The sequence below is a fragment of the Sorex araneus genome, chromosome 2 (assembly GCF_027595985.1).
Source record: "Sorex araneus isolate mSorAra2 chromosome 2, mSorAra2.pri, whole genome shotgun sequence".
NCBI classification, from domain to species: domain Eukaryota; kingdom Metazoa; phylum Chordata; class Mammalia; order Eulipotyphla; family Soricidae; genus Sorex; species Sorex araneus.
In genome coordinates, this window is record NC_073303.1 from 292,571,093 (window position 1) to 292,581,242 (window position 10,150).

At 46.1% G+C, this 10,150-nt stretch overlaps 1 protein-coding gene across 3 annotated transcripts in view; it reads right to left on the minus strand.

The window, feature by feature from the left end:
- Positions 1–7,652, minus strand: part of SENP2 (SUMO specific peptidase 2) — a 39,051-nt gene extending 31,399 nt beyond the window's left edge. For 2 of the 3 annotated variants that reach the window (XM_055127620.1, XM_055127619.1), the window contains exons 1-4: positions 7,363–7,652; positions 4,775–4,830; positions 467–600; positions 26–92 (exon numbers count right to left, since the gene is read on the minus strand). In XM_055127620.1, the coding sequence (XP_054983595.1) occupies positions 26–92; positions 467–600; positions 4,775–4,830; positions 7,363–7,463 (358 nt within the window). In that variant the 5' untranslated portion in view covers positions 7,464–7,652. The remainder of the gene's footprint in view (positions 1–25; positions 93–466; positions 601–4,774; positions 4,831–7,362) is intronic. The other variant, XM_055127621.1, reaches the window with a different exon arrangement.
- Between the last annotated feature and the right edge of the window lie 2,498 nt (positions 7,653–10,150).

The following is a 10,150-nucleotide window of genomic DNA, read 5'->3' on the forward strand; positions in this document are numbered from 1 at the left end:
AGTAGAAATATTTTGACCACCTCACCCAGTTTCAGCATGTTGTTCCAGGATCCAGAACCAGTCAGTTCACAAGACGAAGAGTTCGCAAATACCTTAAAAAGAAAAGAACCACCTCGTAGCATCTAAATTTTAAATTTTATTCTAATATTTTCCACAAAAATAAAACACTCTATTGGTTATTAATTCACCTGAAGAGATATATCACTGAGACCAAAAGTTTAATTTGTGAAGGGCCACAAATGATATATTAAAAAAAAGACAATTCTAGGTTCTTCCCTGAATTTAAAATGCAGATCCACTCCTTATAAAAATGTTTACAGTATCATTTTTATACTTTTAATGTTTCGTATACCAAGGTTAATAAAAAGTCATGCTACACACTAACTCCTAAAAGAGAGAATATAGTACCGAAATTTAAGTTTATTAATTATCAATAAGTAGGCACAGAGATGCCCACCCCACTGACCTCTCCTGAAGGGGCCGCATTCCGTGTGCCGTTACAAGCAGAGGTCACCATGGGCTTTGTGGTCAGCTGGAATGGGAATCCAAATAAGCTGGCAGCATTGTAGAGACTGTTTTTCACTTGGTGAATAAAGCAATCTAGAAAGTTTGACACAGACAATATAAAGACCATATACATGTATAAAAAATACACAACTTTCAGCAGAGTATATTTGAGAAAAGGCCTCTGGTTATTTTTATTAAAAGTCCCATTTTCAATCATGGAGATTAAAAAAAAAATCTTTAAAAATATTTTTTTTCTCCTAAGGAACTAGAATTCCAGCATTGTGGTTTTTGGGTTTTAGTAAAATATCTGGGATGCTAAGAAAACATTTTGGGAACCATGAATATTTAGAAAATATTTAGCAAACCACACTTAGCTCACAAAAAAATCAATGTTCCAGCCATTATAATTTGTAAGCAGTGAGTTCTTCATAATATATAGAATAAATCTTTCCCAGAGAGAGGAGTTCAGAAGCATGTAATCACTGGGTAAGGCAAAAGAAACATCATTTACTCACTTGTTTGTACCTGATTCCAAGTAGGTAACAACTAAACAGCTATATACTAAAGGTCCATTTATAACTTGGCTAGGTCCAGGATAGACATTAGTGAGTACAAGAAATGTAGCTATGATGAAACTATGCCTTCACTGAGGAAGTGCTCTGGAAGATCTCAGTCACCCCTATGATCCCATCAAAATAGATAAAGTAAGTTAACAGCGTAGAAGGGAGGAGTTCAGTATTTTCCCCACTTCCTCCTTTAACCACACTACCCCTTTATTACTTCCTACACTGTTGTTTAGTTTTCTATTCTTTAGGAGTTTCAAATTAAGGGTATTTCAAAGCAATAGCTTGAGAGTAAGAGATAATCATTTAAGTCACATTCTGCTGTAGAAAAAAATAGGACAGAAACTGAAATGGTGAAATTTAAGCAACGAGCATTCCAGATGAGTATTTTTCCAGAAGGACAAGGGAATAAGTTGAATAGAAAGGATGTGATAATCAAGTGAAGCAGAATCCACTTTAAAGTAATTTGTCACCAGAGAATAGCTGAAATTGCCCAGTTTGGCAAATGTCTTGTTACTTGTCTTAATAACTATAGAGAATTCCAGATTATCCTTCAAATAATGTTAAGGATTCTCACTTACAAACTTGTTTCTTACGTGAAGAAAAAGGACTTTGATGTAATGGTGCTAAATGCGTCAACTGTCATTTCAGCTAACCCAGAATAAGAGTATGATGTAATTTAATGGTAGTTCAGTATTTTAACAGTTGAAGGTAAAGGTATATTTGAAATCTTGTCAGCATTTGTGTACACTCCAAGACTACATAAAAAGATATTACTGACTTTTTTTTTTTTTTAAACAACTAAAGATTCTGTCTCATTTGTAAACTGGGGTAAGATCGTCTACATCACGGGGCTGGAGCGATAGCACAGCGGGAAGGGCGTTTGCCTTGCACGCGGCCGACCTGGGTTCGATTCCCAGCATCCATATGGTCCCCTGAGCACGACCAGGGGTAATTCCTGAGTGCAAAGCCAGGAGTGACCCCTGAGCATTGCTGGGTGTGACCCAAAAAGCAAAAAAAAAAAAAAAAAAATCGTCTACATCACTGGAAACTAACCTATGAATATACCCTTAAATCCCTATAATCTGAAAGATCATGAGTCTGATTTTCAGGTCCTATTTCTTCTTTTACCCTGTATTTTTTCACACTCAAAGGCACCAGAGATATAGTAGCCAGTAACTGCATGTAGTTACCTAAGTTTAAAGAGAAGTATCATTCCTCCATCACACTAGCCATTTTAAGTCCTCAACAACCAACAACACAGAGTGCTACAGGACAACACTGCCCAGGTCCTTAGAGACCTGGCAAATGAGTATTAGTGAACCAGTGCTTCCCCCTTTGTTTATGTGCCTTTCTATAATTTCCACTCAGAAAATTTACAATACAGGGGCTGGAGCAGTAGCACAGCGGGTAGGGTGTTTGCCTTGCACGTGGCCGACCAGGGTTCAATTCCCAGCCGTCCCATATGGTCCCAACTGAGCACCACAGGGAGAAATTCCTGAATGCAGAGCCAGGAGTAACCCTGGTGCATCACCGGGTGTGACTCAAAAAGGAAAAAAAATGTATTAGACATTTTTCATGAAAACATGGACATACTTAACACAGAAATATTAAGTATTTGTAAAACAGAAGATAAACTGTAATCAAGGAACCTTCTGTAATAGCATCATAAAGGTTAGTGTGTTCTATATATTTAGATTATCTACATGAAAATTCATTTTTCTAAATATATCTACTTAAAGGTATTTATCTAAGTGTAAAATATCATTTGCCTTATAAATAAAAACGAAATTTAGGGGCTGGAGCTATAGCACAGCGGTAGGGCGTTTGCCTTGCACGCAACCAACCCGGTTTCGATTCCCAGCATCCCATATGGTCCCCCGAGCACCGCCAGGAGTAATTCCTGAGTGCATGAGCCAGGAGTAACCCCTGTACATCGCCGGGTGTGACCCAAAAAGCAAAATAAATAAATAAATGAAGAGAACTTAAAAAAAAAAAACAAACCAAAAAAAACCAAGTTTAAGCTAGAACTGTTCCAAAAGGGAGGTTAACACACATTACTCAAGTACTGAAGACACATTAACATTAAACAAGACTTTCTACTTAAAGGAGCACTGCACTGTAGCACTATCATCCTGTTGTTCATCGATTTGCTCGAGCGGGCACCAGTAACGTCTCCATTGTTAATGTTTTTGGCATATCGAATATGCCACGGGTAGGTTGCCAGGCTCTGCCGTGAGGGCGGGCTACTCGGTAGCTTGTCGGGCTCTCCAAGAGGGACGGAGGAATCGAACCCAGGTCGGTTGCATGCAAGGCAAAAGCCCTAACCACTGTGCTATGGCTCCAGTTCTACATAATCAAAATATTTAAAATTATTAAAAATGGTGTCAGGGATGGAGCTCAGTTGTAGACTGTGCTTTCATATACCTGAAATTGAATTCGATTCCCGGCACCTTATTAAAAAAAACAAACTGAAAATGATGTGCTTTGAGTATATAGTAAGAGTTCAAATGTTAAATTGTTATGAATACTTTATCTTCTAAAATAATTTCCTGAACTGGCATCTATCCTGAGCTTTGGGAAATACTGTCCTAATAAATTTAGTACAAATCCTTAGACTTCAAAAATCCTCTATAATCTGATCTATTTCTCAGCAGTCAATTTAATACCCCTATTCACTATTTTCAAAATTATCCAACTGTCCCATACTGTTCTCTCTGCCTAAAGTGCTTTTCCTTTCTATTGCTGTTGTTACATCCATGCTTCAAGACCCATATCAAGATTATCTGCTTTATTAAATATTTAAGACTCTTAACCAGTTGAAAGTTGGACAGTATTTTGTTACTATGTTTCGTATGTTGTATCATATCTTCACTGACACAAATAGTATGAGTATTCATCTCCAATGTCATTCTATGTAGTCATCTGCCTACACAATTATAAAGTACTTAAAAAAGATTCTAATTCTTTAATTTTCTATAGAACCTAACACATAGTGTACATTAAGACACATTCAATAAAGCAACTTATCAGATTTCAATAAAATCCATCTTGACACAACTCTGTACAATCTCAATTATCATATCAAAAATGAGAAATAAATTATTATAGTATTCCAGTGAGCCTTCTCCCCTTAATCCTATTTTATTCTCTTCTGACCAACCTACATCTAACCCTCAAGATGCAAGGAAATAAACTTAGGGCAAAACTTTAGGTTTGGTTCATCAGCTATCTGAACTGGATGACTCGGTCTGAAATTGTTTTAACAATGTTTTTTGATTCAAAAGTAAAAAGCACCTTTGGTTTACGGGAATATTTTTTGTTTTAAATATATATTCAAAACACAGGCTTACTAGTGTGGAAAGATACTTCTTTTTTTTTTTTGCTTTTTGGGTCACCCCCAGCAATGCACAGGGGTCACTCCTGGCTCATGCACTCAGGAATCACCCCTAGGGGAGCTCAGGGGACCATATGGGATGCTGGGATTTGAACCCGGGTCGGCTGCGTGCAAGGCAAACGCCCTACCCGCTGTCCTATCACTCCAGCCCCAAGATACTTCTTGATAATGGTGGTTACCTCTAAAAATTAGGTAACTGAAAAGAAAAGGACAGGAAAGATTTTTCATTGCCATGTACTTTATATCTTTTAAATGTTTCATAATAGTTTCCTAATAAAAACTAATTTTTAAAATTAATATTAAATACCTAATCTTGGTCTTTTAGCAGGTATTTCATCAGTGTCCACTGTAGAAAACAGAGTGCTGAAGAGAGAAAAAATATATATATTTTTACATATATAAACATACTATTTCTTTAAGTAAAGTTACTGTTCAAAATAACACAAATACCATCTGACAGAAAATAAGATCCAACTGTTTTTTGCCTACTGAATGTAATTATTTTATTTCAAATGGTGTTTTAAAAGAGACCACTACTTTCTATGCATTTTAACACCTGAGGACTTAATACTTATGTTTAAACTATTTGAGAGAGACCCAAAACTCCCTATCATATAGTAATCTGTAATTTGTCTAAACTACAAATTTATAATTGGAAGAAATCACCTACCTAGGAAGTGAACAAAGTAAACACCAGCGTGACTTATGAAAGAAAAAGGACTAATTGTGGCCGAAGCGTTAGTAGAGCAGATAGGGAGTCTGCGGTGCACGCGGCCAACCGGGGTTCGATCTGTGGCATCCCATGGAGTCCACTGCACCGCCAGGCTTAAGTCCTGAGCGCTGAGGCAAAGTAAGCCTGAGCATCGCGGGATGTGGCCCCCAAGCAAAAACAGCAACAAAAAATAACTAGCACCTTTTTTCTTTCCAGAAATCATTAAGAAAAAAAAAAAAGAGGAAGCCCACATATATAATTTCCTTGTAAAATATTCCCTGCACAAGTAGTATGTGCAAGAAAATAATTTTTGACTTCAGGGAAATGGAGCTCATCTTCAAAAGCTTCAAAAGAAAAAAAAAAAGCTTCAGCCAGAACCCATGCCACATTTAACCGCATTTTAAACACAGAAACTATCCTACAGTGGTGAGGGGGAAAAAGTGGGTGAATTTAGGAAAACATTTTAACTTATACCTCGAGAATAGTGAAGGCTCACAATGTGCCTATCACTAATCATCTTTCTAGAGATAAAAACGATTGATCAATTTTAAAAAAAAAAAAAAAAAAACGGGGGGATTGGAGCTGGAGCGACAGCACAGTGGGTAGGGCATTTGCCTTGCACGCAGCCGACTCGGGTTCGATTCCCAGCATCCGTATGGTCCCCTGAGCACCGCCAGGAGTAATTTCTGAGTGCAGAGCCAGGAGTGACCCTGTGCAACGCTGGGTGTGACCCAAAAAGATATTAAAAAAAAGAAAACAAAAAGGACCAACAGAAAACCCGGAAAAGTGCTACTGGGCTCCTAACTTTTTACATGCTCAAGAGCCCTCTTCGCACCACGCTGACTGAAAAATGGCTAGCACGAAGAACTATCTTTCTCTTTTGTCTTTAGGCCTAGGTCACATGCGGGGTGCGCGGGGCTTGGGCCTTGCTTCGGGCTCCCACGGAACTCCAGGCTGTGCTGGGGATGGAGGGGCAGAGGCGATGCCTGGGCTCAAACGGGGGGCGGGGGGTGGCGTCAGCATGCAAGGCAAGCGCCCTGACCCCTGAACAGCACCTCTCCATCTCCCCAGCCGCCAAGAAGTTGCTTTAGGTTAGACTCGGCGGTCAAGAACAGCGTCGAGCTCCACACCATCCCCCTCCCCCGCCAATCAGGGACCCTCGGACAGAGAGGGGGGAGGGGAGAGGCACTCCAAATCCCCCAGATCCATCAAGAATAAGCCAACACTTGCCCCCGTCCAGCCGAGCATCCTTTCGGAGCTTTACCCCGCGTTCTCAGACTCACCCTCTCTGCCCTCTCGGGAGCACCGGGCGGAATTCGGCCAACCGAGTCCACTTCACCAGGACCCGCATCGGGGGGCCGGCCGCGGGGAGGCTCCCCGGGTCCAGGGGAAGCACCCCGGGAGCGAGCTCCAGCTCCAGCTCGAGCTCCAGCTCGAGCCGAGGCTCACTCATTCTCCTCGGGGTCCAGGCGGGAGGCTCCCCGCCTCCCCCTGCCCGCGGCCTCCCTCGGAGGCGGGGCGGTGAGCGAGAACCGGGGCTGCCTCCCTCCCGCTCTCGGCCCTCGCCCAAAGCCAGGGGGGTCCCCGGGGGGCCCTGGGGGAAGGAAACGGAAACGGGGCGGGCCCCGAAGGGCTGGGCAAGGGGCTGAGCAACGCGCGCGGCGCTTTCAAGCTTCCCGGGCGCAACTTGGGCAACAAAGTTGCAGGCGGGCGCGGGTGTCTGGGCCAGAGGAGGGCTGTCATCTCCCGGCCCCTCGCGCACAGGCGCCCGCGCGCTCGCCCGCTCCCCCCCGCCCATCCCCTCCCCCACGCCGGCCCCCCCACCGCCCCCACCCAAACTCACGCACAAAGCCACCACACCCCCTCCCGTTTGACAGCTGCTCGGCCGGACCGCCGCCCCCTCCGGGCGCCCGGGGAAGCGCGGCCCGGTCCCGGGGCAGGGGGCGGGGGACTGGTCCGCGCCCCCGCGGCCGCCGGGCGGCAGGTGATCCCCCTCAGGAGTGCGGCCCGCCGCCGCCAGCCGCCACAACAAAGAGCGGCCGCCTCGGGACGGAGCCCCCCGGCGGCGGGCCGGGCCGGGCCGGGGCGGGGCCGAGCGGCCCCCGCCCCCCGGGACCCCCGCCCGACCCCCCCCCCACCGAGAGGCCGGCGCGCGGCCGCCCCACCCCCCGCGCCGCTCTCACCTGTTCGAGCGCCGCCTCTTCAGGGGGGCCCGCGCAGGGGGCACCGGCCGCTCACAGAAACGGAAAATGGTGCCGAGAATCCTAGCCAGCCATTTGTACATACCAGGCCCCAGCAGCAGCGGCGGCCGACACACCCCGAGACGCAAACCCCAGAGCTGTCGCCGCCGCCGCCGCCGCCGCCGCCTTCGCCGCCCCGGCCGCCGCAGCGCCAGTCGCCGACTTGTGACGCGAACCGAAGGCCAGCGGATCCCGCGTCCCCAGGGCTACGGAAGGCCCCCCGCCGGCCCCCGCTGCTGACGTCACCTCCTCCCGCCCGACCGGAAAGCAGCTTCAGCCCCGGTCTGCGCACGCGCCGCCTTCCCGGCTCGCGCACGCCCCTCCCGCCTCCCCTCCGCCGCCTTCCAAGCCTAGCAACCGCACCGGCCCCACCCAATCGCGGAGGCGCGCTCCGCGCGTGTGGGCGGGGCTTCCTCCGGACCGGCCAATCCGAACGCTGCCCGCTGGACAAGGCCCACGGGCTACACGTGAGATATCAGCAACACACACGCAGACGCACACACGCTACACTTAAGATTTCAGCAACACACACACACGGAAGAAAGAAAAGTAGGTACTCAGTTAAATGTAGTTTTCCCCAAAACAATTTTTGCCAGAATAAATAAAAGTCATATTTTAAAAAAAATGTTTTTGCTATGCTAATCTTCTTGGAGATCTCAGCCCCGGGTCCCACACACCTGGGTTCCTCTGCGGGTTCCTTCATGCGTGAGGCTTGATCAAAGGTGTGGAGGGGGGCCTTGAGCATGGCTGTGACTAGGCTCCGGAGGTCTTTGGCCGCTGGGAGCTCTGCTTGGGACGGGGAGGGAAGCTGGAGCCCACCCCCTCCGAGGAGGCCCTGGGGAAGAGAGCCAGGCACGAGGGCGAGAGACTCTCTGCATCACTCTCTTCTGGAGCTTGCTTTTAAGTCTCTGGATGCTGGCCGTTGACAAGATTACACGGGCAGGGGGTGGCACTGGGCCTCCTCCGCCCAGATTTCCCATTTCCCAGTAGCTAGGCAGTCACACCCAGGAACTGCTCCCTGCGCCATGTAATCCTGTCAACGGCCAGCATCCAGAGTCTTAAAAGTAAGCTCCAGGTATCTTATAGCCTACATCTCTCTCTGGGAGAACCTGGCAAATTATTGGGAGTTTCCTGTCCACATGGGAGAGCCTCACAAGGTCCCCATGGTGTATTAATATGCCAAAACCAGTAACAAACTGGGTGGGTCTCATTCCTCTGACCCTGAAAGAGCCTCCAGTACAGCATCTTGGAAGGACGAATAGAGAGAGGCTTCTAAAAATCTCAGGGCTTGGACAAATGGAGACGTTACTGAGACTGCTTGAGAAATTCGACGAACAATGGGATGATGAACGAACAATGGGATGATGATGATGATGATAATGATGATGCTAATCTTCTTTATTTAATCGGGCACATCGTGCCCTGGTATATGAAAACACCCACAGGCTGCACGTGAGTTTTCAGCAACACACACATACATACACACACACAAGAAAAAAAAGTAGGTGCTCAGTTAAATGTAGTTTCCCCCAAAACAATTTTAACCAAAATAAATGTCATACTTAAGAAAATTTTTTTTGCTATGCTAATCTTCTTTATTGAATTGGGCATATTGTGCCCTGGTATATGACAACACTGCCACCTTCATTTCCCTCTGAAACCGCCAGAGATAGGGAGTCTGATTTTTAATTCTAATAAAAAAGGAAAAGTATCGAGCAGTTCAAGCATTTGCCTAACTAAATATTTTTTTAAATTTTTGTTTGCAGGCATGCTTTATTTTACTTTCATGTCAGAGCAACTTCAGTGAATATTCTTGGTTGTTTTTTAATCCCTCAGCACTTTGAACATATACTCCCAACTCTGCTGGCCAGAATGGCTTCAGCTAAGAAAAACTGCTTTTAAAAAAAATCATTGACTGGGGCTGGAGCAATAGCACAGCGGGTAGGGCGTCTGACTTGCACGTGACCGACCCGGGTTCGATTCCCAGCATCTCATATGGTCTCCCGAGCACTGCAAGGAGTAATTCCTGAGTGCATGAGCCAGAAGTAACCCTTGAGCATGCCGGGTATGACCCAAAAAAGAAAAAAAAAAACCATTGACTAAGACCACAAAGCTCACTAATGTTAAGGCTGGAATTAAGACCAGCTCTTGATGTCAGTCTAATAAAAGGTATGTGATTGCAAATAAAAATACAAGGCTTTTGTGAGACAGTTGTGGACAAACTGCAGGAGTCAGACAGCACAACCACATGCTGGGGAGGGGTGAGGAGGTCAGGATTCAAGAGGATTGGCTCAGATCTTTAAGGATAAAAGGGCCCTGGGAGGCTTCTAGTACCTCCAAGTCTCCTCCCCAGAGGCCAGCACAGGTGGCTAATACTCTGCCTTGTGGCCTAGAGCTCACATTTCTGGTTTTTTTTTCTTTTCTTTTTGGGTCACACCCAGGCTGCTCAGGGGTTACTCCTGGCTCTGCACTCAGGAATTACTCCTGGCGGTGCTTGGGGGACCATATGGGATGCCGGGGATTGAACCCAGGTCAGCCGCGTCCAAGGCAAACGCCCGACCCATTGATCTATCACTCCGGCCCCTAGAGCTCACATTTCTGGATGCTTATCAACTGGTTATGATGATCCAGTGACAGACAATTTGCTCCCATCCCCCCAAACAATTCTTGGTGCCTTCAAAGGTTTTGGTGCCCCACAAACCCCTTAACACTTGACTTCCAAACCCACTTA